Source organism: Macrobrachium rosenbergii, chromosome 39 (assembly GCF_040412425.1).
Source record: "Macrobrachium rosenbergii isolate ZJJX-2024 chromosome 39, ASM4041242v1, whole genome shotgun sequence".
Classification (NCBI taxonomy): Eukaryota; Metazoa; Arthropoda; class Malacostraca; order Decapoda; family Palaemonidae; genus Macrobrachium; species Macrobrachium rosenbergii.
In genome coordinates this window covers 3,086,748-3,104,879 of record NC_089779.1, presented here as the reverse complement: position 1 = coordinate 3,104,879, position 18,132 = coordinate 3,086,748, and the positions used below count along the sequence as shown (strand labels likewise).

The following is an 18,132-nucleotide window of genomic DNA, read 5'->3' as shown; positions in this document are numbered from 1 at the left end:
TCACACTCTCTGTTCTTACGCCCCATATACTTATGTTTAAAGTTTATCTTACCAGCTTTAATCTTTTCGTTCGGTTCATATTTAATACCCATACTCCGCTTCCATAATATGAGTCTTTCAGTCGAGAAACATGCCAAGCGCCATCCTGGTCCATGGGTACTTTTAATTGTATTTATTATATTTTAAAAATGGCACTTAGCATGTTTCTCGACTGAAAAGCTCACATATAATATTTAAGAATATGTTATTTCCCCTAACAAGGATTGCCTCTAGAGGTCAAACACAACAGCGATCATTTCATTCACACTTTCATCTCCCGAGTTGTGGCATGAACCTCCTGTGCGGAAAAATTCAACTTTTTCTGCTCCACACCATCCCACACAAGGTCTTCGGCAGCGCTCTCCACACTCTCGCTGCTGTTGCAAAACCTGCTGTCATCCCTCACGCGCTTTCATCCGTCTTGCAAGGCCTTTGCCACATTGTCCGCTATGCGAACGGGAAAGTTCGTAAATGAAGCGATGAGAAGCCGTTACAATAATTTTCCTTGCAGTGGATTTTAACTGCTTCTGTATTGCACAGTAGGGCAAAGGGCCTGCAACAATAAGTTAAAAACATTATCAGAGAGCCTGCAGCGTAGATTAAAGAACGTATCTATACCTTGAGGACAGGAGACAGATGTCAAATACATAATCTTTTTAACAGAAGGGAAATGTCATTGAATTTGCATTCATAAAATATCAGTGACTTAGTGAATGCAGGCCACTGTATGTACAAACTCGATGCCTTGTTTGGTCAGAGAGATCATGCCCATGCGATCATGCCCATACGATCACCTGCTGAGAGGGTCTCTCCGTACCCCTGTCGTTCTGTTATTTGCATTTGTAGTTTTGTGTTATTCTGTGGGTGTACTTCGGAACTTTTCTTTGATGCTATTTTGCAGTGAACCTTGAAAGTGTGTTGTATGCCATGAAAACTGGATATCGCCATCGTCATTCAATTTTTTGTGGCGTCTCTCTCTCTCTCTCTCTCTCTCTCTCTCTCTCTCTCTCTCTCTCTCTCTCTCTCTCTCTCTCTCATATATATATATAATTATATATATATGTAAAAACGCAGTACTTTGACTTGACGAGTCATCTATTTGTAGGCACTTGTTATGACTTAGTAATGAACCTGCTAAAGTCCTTGAGAACTATTGTTGCTTATTCACTGATATAGATAACACCAACAGTTAGTATATTATTAACTCATATTAGAGTTCCTGTCGACAGCTGAACTTCAAAAAATGATCTTAGCATTTTAAGATATTGCTCAGAACCTCCGTTTTAGGAACATTTAGCATTTTAAGATATTGCTCAGAACCTCCGTTTCAGGAACATTTGTGCCTGTGAAGTGTCGCTGCTCTTGTGAGTCGTGTTTCCCAAGCCACATGCTCCGTTGTGGCGGCGTTGCGTCGCGTCTCACAATTTCTTTTCTATTGTCACCAAATCTTTGGCACATCTGGAATGGGTTTCGTTAGATTTTGAGCTCTTCTTCTGTTCTGTTTTCTTTTGACGCCTTCAAAACCTGCTCTTTCATTCTCTTAATTTCTACGAGATAAGGCTTCGTATTCATTACATGCTGATGGATTTCATTTCAGCTTGTTAAACTCTGATAAGGGAGGGGAAGTTTGTTTCAGAAAGTAAGCAAAGAACATATTCGAAAGTGGGTACTGAGCAATGACCAGCACTTCCTTATAGAGCTGATCTTCATCATTTACCTCATCATCTTTCTTTCTTCAGAGTTTGTGAGATTGCCAAATGAATACCTGTTATTTCAACATCATTATCAAGAACATTTTCTAAATTGCGTAACGTACTTGTTGAGATGTAAACTCAAATTAATTATTTTACTTGAAGAGTGTGTTTAAAGATACTCATTTATTTTGTTGGGAATGGTGCTTTATATTGCTGATACCTTTTATATTGAAGGTCCCTATTGTTGTTGTGTCATGCGCTGCCATCTTGTGGCGAGTCTTGCAAATAGAGTTGAGAATAAAGGCTCTCACCGGGATGACATGAGCTAAAGTTGATCCTCGCACTTCTACTTAAATTTGCCAAAATAGTGAACGTAAACGCAACAGTACTTAAGAAGAACAGAGGCTTTGCAGTTGGTAGAGACACATCCATGATCTTTGTCTCTGTGCTCTAGTAACACCTGTGTAGGAGGAAGGTGTGGATAAATTGCCTTGGCGGAACTAAGTGTTGCGGCAGCAAGAGATCGTTCTGCTCGCTTTCAGAGTCGCCTGAACTCACGCGCGTCTCCGCCCACCTTCAAAAACTTTGCAGCAACACCCTTGCCAGTGCATAGGAATATATGTAAGATAAACACAAGCCCAAATGATTAAAAGACAGTTTACTGGTCTTTTCAATGACATATTAGCACATATGAGTATTATATATATAAGTATATATACACGCACACATTACCACAGGTGAAAAGTAAGAGGTGGGTTGTTGGTCCTGACCAGTTTTGACTTAATTTCCCAGCCATTGACGAAGGACTGATACATAATATTAGAAGTCACAGATATATGAACTACAGAGGCAGTACTGACGAACATACACAACCGTTTGAGACTACAGTTTCCTCACTGACAAGTGTCAGAGTAGGATTAGCTTCAAAACTCATTTGGACTAGTGGTAGGAATCACGGTGTACTCTCAAGGGACAATACTGATGAACGTGCAGACCGTGGGGGACTAAAAATCCACACCTGACAGGTGTCAGGGAGGAGGGCTGAGAAAACTCATTAGTACCACTGCCCCAGTACTGTGATAATCCCATTCCATCTCTACTGCCTTCCTTAAAGTTTAAACATTCTAAATTTTTTTGAAATTATAGGATCAAGTTACACACACACATGCATGTACATATGTATTATATATATAATATACAGTATATATACATATATATATTATTACAGGTGTGGCCGTGCAACGTACTACCTTTCTCGTACCTGAGATACTTCTGCATCTAGTGAGGGGGCCACACTTGTAACCAGATTAATAGGAGTTAATTTAAATGGATCTTAAGGGAAAATCAGTGTTTCGCTTTAGTTATAATTACATAAATCAGAAAAAAACATACACAGGAGCTTAAATCACCAGCTCCGAGGCACCGTAGTTACGTTAAATAACAAAGCAAAGTGGTGCCACTAGCATATTAAATATGGTCTGAGGAAACCTGTAAGATTAAATTAAAAGTAATCAGGATCTTGCAGCGTATGTACATAAAATAATTTAATCTTCAGATTTAAAATCTTGAAGGACTCTCCTCAAAGTTGGTAGTTGAGGGGAAGAGGCACCTTGGGAGCAGGAAAGTACTCAGCAACACAATCACCTATCATGCAGTACAAAACTGCACTATCACTCGCTGGTATGCAAGCAGTTAGCTTGCCCAGGTAATTCCTTGGGTGCAGTTGCTCTCAAGTTCAAAACTCTTTTAGACTTGTATGGCCTAGTGGATAGCGCCCTTGCCTTTCACCTGAGAGACCTGGGTTCGATCCCGACGTGAGTCAGAAATTTATATATATATATAATATATATATATATATATATATATATATATATATATATATATATATATATATATATAATGTGCATTTGTGATGTGGTCTTTAAATTGGTTGATTCCAGAACGTGCTGGTCCTCTTAAGAGTAACTGCACTAAAATCCTCAGAATGAGGTACCTGGAAGTGAAATGACTGCTGTGGGTTGCAACCAGGTTGAAGAAAGCAGGCTTAGCAGCAGGTCTAGCGCTTCCTGGGTATGGAGGCATTTTGTTCCAATGCCTTTTGCTCCCCGGCTGCCTAAGTTATTTATCGGTTTTCTTCACCGTTCTCCAAAAAATAAGCAAATTGTACAACTGTTCATCTCAAGAATTTTGTGAGAAATCTCTCCACTTCGTCCTACCTATAATTTTCCCCACAAATAAGTGAAAAAATGGAACAGTGCGTTCGAGGGTGGTCTAGAGGCTTGACACACACACATTTTATTATAAAGCGATGCAAAGTATTGTCACAGAGTTTCTACAATTCTCATCCATTTGTTTTGTGTCAGTGAAAGAGCTCCTGGCTCTAACCTTTTTCTTTCTACAGTAACACAAAAGTTGAAAGTTGTATCAACCTGGTGAAAATTTAGTCGGCACAAACGTCATTTCCTAGCATTAATAGAATGATTGAATGTAATCTTGACGTCCTTGCCAAATGAGATGAACTATTTCAAAGAAGAAGGGTCCAATGCACCCGGAGAAATTTTCCCGTCGCCTTGTGGGTGGCCAGCTGAAGCATTCCTCTCTCTCTCTCTCTCTCTCTCTCTCTCTCTCTCTCTCTCTCTCTCTGTGGGGCTGTCATATCACATGCCTACAAAGCAGTCCAAGAAGTCTTTTGTGGCACTTCTGGTTTTCTCATATCTTAAACTACGAAGAATTTAGTTAAGCAGGACTAGTGTTTTCGGATTTCCTACTTCCACTCACATGCATTACTGATGTGTACGAGCGGCCGTAACAACGATCCGTCAGTTAAACGCTATTTAGGGAAACTGCAGGTATTTGAAACCGTCGAACTGTGGGTGCTTCTCGCTGCACAACACCTGCTCGTGGAATTGACCCAAGAGTTGCTCTCGACAAAGATAATCCCTTCTCAAAATTATCAATTAGATAATCTTGTGAATCATTCGGAATGGTTTTTTTTTTATTATGCGAGTATTTAAAATATGAAAAAAGGCTGATTATACGAAATGACAACCCGTACCCGTCATCCTCTACAAGAAACAGACAAAAATAGTAGGAACTAGTCTTTCTTCCTACTAGACCCATAAGATATCCGTCGCCACTAAAACATGAAAGACGCCATGTGCCTTTCTAGTTTTCGTTAAGAACTCTTCGTAAACTAGTCTGGATGCATTGAAAGCATCAGTACACTTGAGTGTGCCTTAGATGCGTTATGTGCTGGTAAATGAAACTTAGAAATCTACTGTTGGAAAAAATGTACCAAAGTTTGTACTATGACATTCAAGAATTACGAAAAAGTAACACGTATTAATCTTATATAATCTAGTACTGGTAGACATATATATATATATATATATATATATATATATATATATATATATATATATATATATATATATATATATATATATATATATATATAAGAATCCACTGGTTACTTTTACCAAATATAATCAACCCAAATTAATGATTTATAAATTAATACCGATAGAACGTGATTCTTAACGTTTTTTGGCAGTGACGCAAAACCTTGTCCAAATCAGTCATGACGACCCAAACCCTCATAAACATTTTCTTTGCACAAAAATGACACGCAGAGATTCAACGACCGTTTAATTTAAAAGGCAATTGTCTGTGTTAGGAAGATTTCCCACCTCAAATGTTCTGCTTAGATTTTAATGAATTAATTCTTAATACAACATTTTCTCTAATAATAATAATTATTATAATAAGAGTATTCGGGAAAAAATAAGCCCATAAAGTTATAATCCTTGGGGACCCATTGAAATGGTTTGCCAGCCCAACTTCGCCGCCACCCTGCGCTTAAGAACCACTGCGATGAAAGGATAGCAAATTAAACATTATATATATATATATATATATATATATATATATATATATATATATATATATATATATATATATATATATATATATATATAAAGCATACATGTGTGTATACTGATATTTTATGAAATTTAAATTTTTACCAACATTAAGTGAAGTTTAAAATCTTAGATGCTGTTATAAGTAAATAAATGGACGAATGAAAACGCACTGCATCTATTTTTACGAGCAGTAAACCTACTGTACAGTACATGCTTCAAGAGAAGCGACGAATTAACATTGAGCGCTTCGTAAATGGCCTGTCGGACAGGAAATGACAAAAACGTTGTCTGCAAGGACATTTAAGTTTATTAAACGGAAGCGTCCAGGAAAGTGTTTGTTTTTGACCGGCTCCATGCTAGATCAGAAGAAATATGCGAATGAATTGCAGCAGCATATTTCGTCGAGATTATAAAATAGTGCAACATTTTACTTTCATCAGTGTGAACAGGAAGGCTCATATCCAATTAGACCACCGTCATTAAAAAAAAAAATCCTTGAAACGCGTTTTAATAATATCCTAATAACAACAGCAGCAGCTGCAATAGTAGTAATTATAATAACGTCGCTCTAGCCTCCAATATTAACAGTAAAACCAACGATAGGTAACATCAGTCCCTTCAAGGACGTGATGCGTGAGTTGCTTCTCAGAGGAAAGAAGAGAAATGGGATTGAGATGAGAAATGATGAGGTGTGTCACAGGCAGCGCGGACTTGGCGTGAGGCGAGCCAAGCCACTGCTCTGACTGAACACCGAATTTCTGAAGGAACTCGACGACAGAATTCATAAGATCAGCAACGGTTTGATGCCGCCGAACCTTTCGACATTGAAACGTGCGGAAAATGAGAAAATCGTTCGTTCCAAAGTATGAGGCATCTTGATGAATCTGCCTCTGAGTGCGACTGCTGCCCCGTCTTCCTTTGTGCTCGGCCCTGTTGGTGCTGCCAGAATAGGGCGGGAGGGGAGGAGGAGGAGGAGGAGGAGGAAGAAGAAGAGGAAGAGTCTGCTGCTGCCGCCTCACCACCTCCCTCAAACCAGTCACCGGAAACGACATGGCATCGCAGCTGCTGGTCGCCACGTGCCCGGCATGGGCCATATCCTGCCCCCTGCCCCATTCCCCGTTGCCCATACACGCCCTGTAACACCATCACGAAAGTCTTGAATGCCAAGCATACCCTTAGACTAATGCCCCCGAAAATGTCTCATTGACAGTTGCATCGTGTGTGTGACTGTCTTCGCGAGGGTCAAGCGTTTGAAAGTCCCTGTTGCGTCACTCAATGTTCTCCGATTGATTTGATTGACTGAATCATGCTTTCGCTCGTTCACACATGGCTCCCGTGACCGGGAGCATCTTGCGGCTCCTCACTCCACCACTCAGTTCCTGTCTCCGCTCCCCTCCTCCATGCTCCGCCTCTCTTCCTTCCTCCTGCCGCCGCTGCCGCCTCAATGAAGTCCCCTTCGACACGCACTTGCAGGACGATGACGTCACCACTCCAGTGGAGCAACAATGCCTGGCTTCATGACCGGTCTTCTTCAACTGCCACGGGGAAATGGAATTCTATGCACACTTGCAATACGCGTGTAGTACTGTACAGTATATGCACATGTTTGTTTCACCACACGCCCTTTCTCTTTGATGGGGCGGCGCCGGAAGGGGGGAAGCCTTCCGGTTCTTAGCAAATACCTAGTCACGATAAAATGAGCGTCAAATATACATAGACATATATATATACATTATATATATATATATATATATATATATATATAAATGTATATACTGTATATATATACATAAATACATATATATATGATATATATATATATTATATTTATATATATGTGCGTGTTTATAAGCAACTATATAAAACATATAATTTGTAAATTTTTATAAATATGTATATCCAAGTTCTCTCTCTCTCTCTCTCTCTCTCTCTCTCTCTCTCTCTCTCTCTCTCTCTCTCTCTCTCTCTCTCTCTCTCTCTCTCTCTCCATTTCCTGAAAGCCAAAAAATAAGAAATTAATTTTGAGTATGGTGAACAAAATATCTGTACATAATGAGAGAGAGAGAGAGAGAGAGAGAGAGAGAGAGAGAGAGAAAGAGAAACTCCCTGTAACATACTTATCAACAACCTTTTTTTATTTTAACGGGGACACTGCTGACACGTTATGTATTCAGCCAGAGCACAAAACTAATGACCTCAGATTATTATTATTATTATTATTATTATTATTATTATTATTATTATTATTATTATTAAAAGGAGATAAAGACCCATTGTCTGAAATTTATGACCTATTTTTCCGTAAGAAGGAATACATTTGAGCAGTAAACATCTAGGTCAAATAAAATATGACCTGTACATTGTTGAAATGAAAACCGTAGGGTGAATTTCGAAGAGAATGAATTAGTGTACAGAAGTATAGACTCAAAAAAATGAGCGCAGAGTCTTAGTGCTCTTCCACGCTCGCTAAAATAGCCATATGAGCGGGAAACGACATTTAAACCTAGACAACATAAAAAAAAAAGAAGTTCTCAAAGCGTCAGGTCTTTTGATCCGTTCAAAAGACCAGCCGCGTGGCACAGCTCGAAGACTGCTAGAGTAGGATTCATAAAATCCGCAGATGAGGATAAGGCGAAGGATGAGCGAGATCAGGAGCCGGAAGAAGTCTAAATAAGCTGCTGCGTGTCACCGGACGGAACATCCGTCACCCACGAGGAGGACTCCGAAGCAAGTGTGCTCCTAAGATGGTGGCAGGAGCTGTCGATGCTAAGCAGCACCGTCAGTTTTTCGTGGGTAAAAATGGCATTAGACGAGGAAGGAAATAGAAACAAAAACATTCATGGGTAAAATGGGATTAGACGAAGACGAAAATAGAAGCAAAAACATCGCTGATTGGTCGTCGGGTTTATCATCGTTGGGATTACTCATTCCGCCGAGCACCCTGGCCGCTGTCGTCCCGGGAGTGCTCTCTCTGCTGGGAGTTCGGTTATCACGAGGTTTATCTCGTGCGTGCAGCTTCCGGAAGTGTTTCTGAAACAAAGGGAACCGGAAATGTTGGGAAAATAACTGAAAGCATGTTTTGGGGTCAGAAACACACAACGGGAATGTGGTACTAATGAGAGAGAGAGAGAGAGAGAGAGAGAGAGAGAGAGAGAGAGAGAGAGAGAGAGAGAGTGTATGTCTTATTCGTGCATCAGGGAAACTTCTAATATTTTTTTGTAATACGAATAAGTGTTCATGCATACATTGAGATATGTTTTACATACAGTATATATATATATATATATATATATATATATATATATATATATATATATATATATATATATATATATATGTATGTATATGTATATATATATAAAGTATGTATACATAATATATTACATAAATATATATATATATATATATATATAAATTTCTGACTCACATCAGGATCGAACCCAGGTCTTTCAGTTGAAAGGCAAGGGCGCTGCCCACTAGGCCATACAAGTCATAACAGAAGTTGGAACCTGAGGGGAACTGCACCCAAGGAATTACCTGGGCAAGCTAACTGCTTGATTCGAATGAAATGCTGTCATTGGGTCCTTGCTGAGTCGGGAAGTTGGGGAAAACACGCTGGTATACAAGTAGTTAGCTTGCCCAGGTAATTCTTTGGGTGCAGTTGCCCTCAGGTTCCAACTTGTTTTATGACTTGTACGGCCTAGTGGGCAGCGGCCTTGCCTTTCAACTGAAAGACCTGGGTTTGATCCTGATGTGAGTCAGACATTTATTTCTGTTCCACACGTGTTTGTGTTGATTATTTCTACACACATATATATATATATATATATATATATATATATATATATATATATATACACATACATACATATATATACATATATATATATATATATATATATATATATATATATATATATATATATATATATATTAAATCTTAAATTTTTAATTTTCCAGGAAGCGGGCAAACTTCAAGAACCCTTGATAAGTGGTAATTGGGGTAAACGGGACGGTCATTTCCCAACACTGAACTATCATTTTCATGGGGAATTGACAGCGTATGCTTAGTGGGTTGCTCAGTGCAATTGCATCTCACTAACTGTACACGTGTCCAGAACCTGTAAAAGAAGACTCTCCTGCATTACTGATTTTTTTTCAGACTTTCAGGAGGGGACAGTAACCCGTTTTAGATGCTTAATCTCTTGTGAATACAACTGACGTCTGTGAAAGTGGCTTGCAGAATTTCCAGAAAGTCCAAATGTGGGGTTAGGGGGCATTCAACACTATACTTTCTTGGGAATTCATTGCATTGATGACTGAGGGTGTTTTTATCTTGGGAATATGTTGCTTTTGTTATTTTCGAGTTGTTGGAGCTCACCGAATTTGCCAGGTTCATTGTTTTTTATATTCTGTAAAGATTTCACACAGACGTCATTGCCTAAAAAAACACCACCACTGGAGAAGAAGACCCAGGGTAAAATTTCCCCTAGTAAACAGGTAATGACTTCTCTGGGAAATCTTGACAAGTCATTACCTGTTTGGTAGGGGAAATTTTAACCTGGGTGGTCTTCAGTGGTGTCTTTTTTAGGCAATGGCCTCTGTGGGAAATCTTTACAGAATATACACTATAAACCCATGAACTTGCAAATTCATTGAGCTCAACAATATATATATATATATATATATATATATATATATATATATATATATATATATATATATATATATATATATATATATAATAATAATACATAAAACTTTTTTTCATGACAATATATATATATATATATATATATATATATATATATATATATATATATATATATATATATATATATATATATAAAATTTTATTTCGTATTATGCTTAAATAGTGTTCGTCCGAGTCTCTGTGAATTATAAGAATACCTTCTGTTGCTGAAGAGTACATCTCATAGACATGAATTTGAAGATTTTGTAAATGTTTAACAACTGCAATTAACTTTTTGAATGATTTTCCTGGTATGGCTGTCAGGAAAGGAAAGGAATTTGCGTGGGTTAGCCAAATGTTAGACAGCACCATAGTTTCAAGAATAGCTTAACGGTTGGCCGTGGTCTAGTGTCGGTGCCTGCCCCGGGGCCCCTGTGTCTGTCTGTCGAGGAAGAGGTGCGCAGGTTTAAGTTCCCCCTCTCCACACACATCCTCACCCTCTGGTGGTCCTCCCTCCCTCCCTCCCCGTTCGTGTTTTGATAATGAGTGATTGAAATCAATGATCAGCTGAAGCTGAGGATGATGAGGCTGAGATCACCGCGTGTCTGGGTCACGCCATGGCCACCCGTTTATTTGGCACCGATTGTCTGGTGTGCAACGCGTCGCTGCGCGAGTGTGCTTAAGGATCTTTCTGCTTTCGATGTCAGCCTAGCTTTTCTGATCATGATTTAGGGTTGTGCTGCGTTATCGTTTGTTTCTTAGCTTTGCTATTTTGAGTTTTTCTTCACGCGCGTCGGTACCAATTCCACGTTCCTTTCGCACCGGTGTTGTGACACCTGCCATTGTGTTGTTCATGTGTATGACCTCACACCCTTTATTGTGCTTTCCTTTTAGCGCCTTGTTTTTGACAACTATCGTAGATCTTTATCCCGTTATTGTGTTCGTATGGCAGCGAGACTTCATGTTCCACTCGATCTCTCTGTCTACTTTTCCCCTGAAGGTAGATATCGCCTTGTTTAAATTTTCCCGATAAAGGCCGATGTCAGTTAGGCTCAAACAATTCTTCCCGTTTGGACTCGCTCGCTGAATCGGAGGGCCTCTTGACTCGTATGAGTTGGCATTACTTCCCCCCCCCCATGCCCACCATCTGCCCTCCCCCCTCCCTTCCTTCCTTCCTTTCTTCCTACCTTCCTTTCTTCCTTTCTTCCTTCCGCCTTCAGCCACACGTCTCGCACATGAAAGGCGTACCCCGACCGTGACTCTGCTCCGAGGCTATTTCGGGAATGACGCAACCTGTTGGAGTGAGAGAGGCAGCTAACGAGGTTTGATTTGTGCTTGATTCAAGGCTGTTTGTAGTTCAGCGTCGATGTGATTCTGATAAATGAACCGAGTCCAGTGTCTCGCTCTTTCGACTCTTCGTGGATGGTGGTGGGATTTCTGCTGAAGGTGGTGTGGTGGTGGTGGTGGCGTCGTGGCGGACGTATCTTCGTGTGGTCGGACGTAGGATTCCTTCGGGGAGGCGTTCACTCTAGCGCCTTCGCCTGGAGCTGATAGCAGCTTCAGAGTCTGCTTTTAGTATTGTTCCATATATATACACACATATATATGTATATATATACACATATATACAGATATGTATGTATGTATATATATATATATATATATATATATATATATATATATATATATATATATATATATTATAAATACACACATATATATATGTATATATAAATATATATGTATATATATATACATATGTATATGTATATATATGCGTATATATACATATATGTATATATATATATATATATATATATATATATATATATATATATATTATATACATGTTTATATATATAAATATATATATACGTGTATATATATATATATATATATATATATATATATATATATATATATATATATATATATATATATATATATACATATATATACATACATACATATGAACATTTAGCTGAAGCCAGGACAAACATTCTTGAAAAAACAGGATAAATAAAAAAAAAAAAACCACCTTAATGAATAAAGACTCGGCGATGATCTTGAGAATAATAATAATAACAACCTTGAGAACAATGACTAAAAACAGACTTCGAAGCTGCCATCAGTTCCCGGCGAAGACGGTGGAGAGAACGTCTCCCTGAAGGAATCCTTTGTCCGACCACACGAGGATAATAATGTCCGCCACGACGCCGCCACCACGCCACCTTCAGCAGAAATCCCACCGCCTTCTTCGAAGAGCGGAAGGATGATGAGTTAAGTAAGCTAAACGAATTAGAGGTGGCTTCTGTCCAACGTTCTGCTTTGGGCAGACACGGGAAGTTGGAGAGTCTGAAAGTTCGTTCACACACACACACACACACACACACAAATATATAGAATGTTCTAGAATGTGGTGGTTATCATCATGCACATCGCCATATATATATATATATATATATATATATATATATATATATATATATATATATATATATAATATCAGAAACGTATGTAATTGCAATAACAACAATGCACTCTTAACTTCTCTGATTCTTAACACTTTTTGGAAACGCGTGTCACCACACATTCGGAGATCCAAATGCAAAATTATGTAAAAATTCTGACGCCCGTGACAGGATTCGAACTCGCTTCTGAACGAGTTTTCCTGACCACGAGGAGGATAATCCGGATGCTGCCCGGGAAAACTTTGAAGGTCTCAGACATTTTCCTTCGTCTCCTTTGAACCGTTTTGTTGTGTAAAGTATGTGTGCCATCATTGAAAATGCTTTTCTTTCCTCTAATTAATAATGCCATATATATATATATATATATATATATATATATATATATATATATATATATATATATATATAATAAATTATATATATTATGTATATATATCTATCTATATATATATATATATATATATATATATATATATATATATATATATATATATATATACATACATGTATGCATATATAATATATATATATACACATATATATATATATATATATATATATATATATATATATATATATATATATATGTATATATATAAATATATATAATATACATAAATAATATGTATATAATATATATTATATATATAATCTGCACTGCCCAGGAAAACTCTGAATGACAGTTTATGTGTAGGGAGAGGAAATGGGTAAAGGGGAGGGGGAAGGATAAGAGAGAGGGAGATGTTTGTGTTGACAGTCCGACTGACGGTTCTACTTTTTCATTCGTACGTTCACTCTTTGAACAGTCGTTGGTGTGACAGGTATTACTGTGGTGACTGTCCCTTTGACCCAGCTATTACTGTGATGACTGTCCCTTTTATCCAGAAATTATTGTGAGTATCCCTTTTATCCAGGTATTACTATTCTATGTGTCCCTTTTATCCCGGTATTACTGTGGCGACTGTCCCTTTTATCCAGGTATTACTGAGGTAACTGTCCTTTTTATCTAGGTATTAATGTGGTGACTGTCCCTTTTATCCAGGTATTACTGTGTTGACTGTCACCTTTATCCAGTTATTACTGTGTGACTGGAAAGCATTTTCAGTGATATATTTCTATGGTCTCGAGTACATGAAATGAGGTATGATAAACCCGTAGAGTTTATTTATCACATTAGTTACAAAGGTAAGGGGGAAAGGGGATGAAGGAAGGGGAAGGGGGCAGGGGTTTGGGTTTGAAACCTACCATATTATCCAAGTTGGGGCAGATGATGGCCATGTGCCCAATTTCATCTAGATCCGTCAAGTGATTCGGATTTCTAAAGCGCACAAACATACTAACAAACATAAACATACAAACGTTTGCTTTTACGTATAAGATATATATACATGTATATATGTATATTTACATATATATATATATATATAATGTTTACAAAAAATATGTAACATAGACCCACACTAGAATGTTTGTAAGTATACCTTGGAATAGAAATAACGCGGAAAATGTGTGTTAGACTACGTATTTAGTGCCGAGTAGATAGAGGAGCAAGTTGATGGACTTCATTGTGAGCACTGGAGTGGCCGGAGCATACCTGATCACAATTTAGTGGCCGCAGAAGTTGAGCTACAAATAAGCACAAGTTGGAGAAAACAGGGCGAAATGAAGCTGAGCAGAAGACGGAACTCCAATATGGGTTCTAGGAAGGGAGGGAGGGAGGCATGGAGGAATGGAGGCATGAATGTTGTGAACGTGAGAGGGTAGGAAGACGAGTCATAACGGCAAGTGGTGGGATTAAGATGTGAGATATATTGAGGAAGACAAAGAGTCTTTCAGGTTATATGTGGATATACTGAAGCATGAATAGGTAATCAAGTTGAAGTTAAGTATACCTTAGTTTAACCAGACCGCTGAGGAGCTGATTAACAGCTCTCCTAGGGCTGGCCCGAAGGATTAGACTTATTTTACCTGGCTAAGAACCAGTTGGTTACCTAGCAACGGGACCTACAGCTTATTGTGGAATCAGAACCACATTATAGCGAGGAATGAATTTCTATCACCGGAAATACATTCCTCTAATTCTTCACTGGGCGGCCGGAGACTCGAACTCGGGCCTAGCAGAGTACTAGCCGAAAACTCTACCGGCTCGTCCAACGAGGAACTCAGATAGATAGATAGATAGATAGATAGATATATGATAATTCATAAATGTGCATATTTATATTCTCTTAGTTGTGTGTGACATAATACTCTTGTAATCTAGAAATGAAAATTACCCACATTTCATAAGCTGCCTCCTATGTGAGAATTTTCTATAATGTTTTTATGACTTGACACAGGGAATATTTTCATCGTTTAGTAATGAATCTCACTGCTTCGTTTTTTTGTGTGATGTGAATGTTTTTTTCTTTAACAGGTCTGTGTATATGCTATTTTCCTGGAGAGCTGCAGGGAGTTTGGGCCACCCAAAAATCTGTCACTACTAGTTCTAGAGGAACCCGTTCGCCAATTGCCTACCAGGAGGTCACCTTAGAGGCCGACGTGATCCTTCAGTGGGGGATGTGTCACGCCCGAGAAGATAACTACGTTATACTGAAAGACAAGTAAGGGTTGGTGGGTTTGCGTAACCCGCGCATGCGTACAGCTTGAACGTTGTAGATATTCAGAGTTTTAATAATGGGAAAATGCAGATTGTGGTGGTGATTAATTTTACGATTTGAATGAAAAACATTGTGTTCAGATATCTTACTTTCTGTGCTTGCAAACAGTGCTTATCAAAATGAATTATATATAAAGCGAATTCGTTACGGATGATAGCAAACAAGAGATAAGCCAATGTTTAAATGACATGTTATATATTTTCTTTCGGTTGAAAAAAAAAGAGTACTGGCATATATATATATATATATATATATATATATATATATATATTGTATATATATACATACATACATATACATAAATAATAATGTATATGTATATATATGCACTGGGATCTTAAGGCTTTGTAGTGACAAGAGTATCCAAAATGCGCAAAGAATTCGAGAAGTTAAAGAGGGCATTTTAGCTATTACAATTACACAAACACATATATACATGTATATATATATATATATATATATATATATATATATATATATATATATATATATATATATATATATATATATATATATATTTTTGAAAATTGAATAAGCCAAGTGTGATTGCTTGAAGAAGCAGATAGTATATTTGGGCCATGTTATTTCAAAGGAAGGTGTCAGGGTAAATGGGGACAAGGTTAGGGCAATCGTGGACTTTCCTAATACTAAAAATAAGAAGCAGATTCGTTCTTTCTTGGAGATGGCGGGATTTTTCCGTGGGTTTGTGAAAGGTTTTTCCACCCTGTCGTCTCCCTTGCCAGACGTGTTGAGGGATGACGTGCAGTGAGGGGCAACAGTTGGCCTTTCAGAAAATTAAAGAGGATTTAATGAGTCCCCCTGGTGCTGAAGTTTCCAGATTTCAAGCGACCTTTCACGTTGGTGACAGATACCAGTCACGAGGGCGTAGGAGCTTGCCTTCTGCAGAAATTTGAGGGTGAATTGCATCCTATCGCGATCTACAAGAGGAAGTTTAAGTCGTGAGGGAGTAATGAGATGTCGATGTGCACAACGGAAGGGGAGGCGTTTGCTGTAGTGTCTAGTTTAGTTCATTTTAAGATGTTACTGTCCGGCAACAAAGTCGAGGTTCATACAGAGCATAAGCCTTTATTGGATCTTTTTAATGAGGCGGATCTTCCTCCTAAGAGAGCTAGGTGGTTTTTGACAATTAGGGATTTTGACGCCAAGCTTAGGTCTATAGAAGGTAGACATAATGTTGTAGCTGATGCCCTTAGCAGGAGATTTTTCGATTCGGATGGTTCTCGTGTTTATGTATCTGGTGATTGCATGGACTGGGATATCAGTTTAGTGGAGGCTAGGCAGGATGAGGATGAAGTTTTGGCAGACACAAGGGCGATTCTTAGAGGGGAATTGGTTAGAAAAGGTTATAGGTTACCTTCTGCGGGTCGAGAGTTAGAGGGTAACTACCTGTTTAGGAAAATTAAATATAAGCTGAGGAGTAGTGAGGATAAAGGAGACACAACGCAGATACTTGTCCCAAAGAGCCTAGTACATACAATTTTGGGTATTGTTCATTGTAGGTTTCGTATTCCGCATTTGGGTATTGAGAAGACGTATCAGAATGTACGGGGGAAATTTTTTTGGAAGAACCTGCTCGCATCGGTGTGGGGGATTTTGTGAGGGGGTGTTCAGTTTGCAATGCATGCAAGCCAGCGAGGGTTAATTTGTGTAAATTGGGTTCGTTTCCTATCCCCAGTAGACCTTTCCAGCGTCTTGTCCAATTTCTGTGAGTCTAGTTATGGCCACAGACATTTGTTGGTTATTGTGGATGAATGAACTAGGTTTGTAGAGATTTGCCCCTTGAAGCGTAAGATGGCGGAAGAAGTGGCGATTGCTTTTTACAATGGATATATTTGTTATGAGGCTCCTTAGATATTTATTACAGATAGTGGGAGAGAATTTGTGAATAAGAATAGAGTGTTTTGCGGAGCTTACGGGAATTCGGAAAGTAACTATTCCGCATAGACCAGAAGTCAATGATTTATGTGAACGGGCCAATAGGAAAGTACTTGAGGCTCTCAGAATCACTGTAGGGGGTAATGATTTGAATTGGGATCGGTATATCACACAGGTCCGGCAGAGCATTAATACTGTGGTTAGCGATGCTATTGCGATGCCGCCCACTGAGGCTGTCTTTGGTTATCCAGCGCGAGGCTCATTCGATTTGTTATCTATTCCTTCTCGTTGAGATGGTACGGTCAGATCGTTGGTCTCTACTATTAAGGATGTCAGGAATCAGTTGAGTTATAAATTAGGGCCTAAGTTTGAGGGTCCATTTCGGGTTGTGGAAATAGAGAGAGGCGATAGGTTTGTTGTTCGAGATGAAAAGACGGGATTGTCAAGGTTGAAACGTGTATCTAAGAACCTCTCTTTCTCTTATGTACTTTTATTCTCTTATTTTATTTGCTGGTTTCCTGGGTACGTAATTTTGGGGTTTTGAACATGGGAGGACGCTTGTCTGTAGAGTTTTATAGATTTTGTTTGCCTGATTCCAGTCTCTTTTGTTTTTTTTACTCTTTCTGTGCAAGTGCGGCGGTTCGGCATGATTAGTTGCTGGGATTTGGCAATGCCGAGGTCATCCATGTTAAATGAGGCGCAGGGAGACCGTAGAGTTTTTTGGTCATATTAGAGGTGATAAGTGAACCTTATGAT

General features: G+C 38.6%; 1 protein-coding gene across 2 annotated transcripts in view; it reads left to right on the top strand.

Moving 5' to 3' along the window:
• Positions 1 to 18,132, top strand: part of LOC136825653 (uncharacterized) — a 96,617-nt gene that overhangs the window by 24,720 nt on the left and 53,765 nt on the right. For both annotated transcript variants that reach the window (XM_067082331.1, XM_067082330.1), the window contains exon 2: positions 15,237 to 15,423. In XM_067082331.1, coding sequence (XP_066938432.1) covers positions 15,237 to 15,423 — 187 coding nt within the window. The remainder of the gene's footprint in view (positions 1 to 15,236; positions 15,424 to 18,132) is intronic.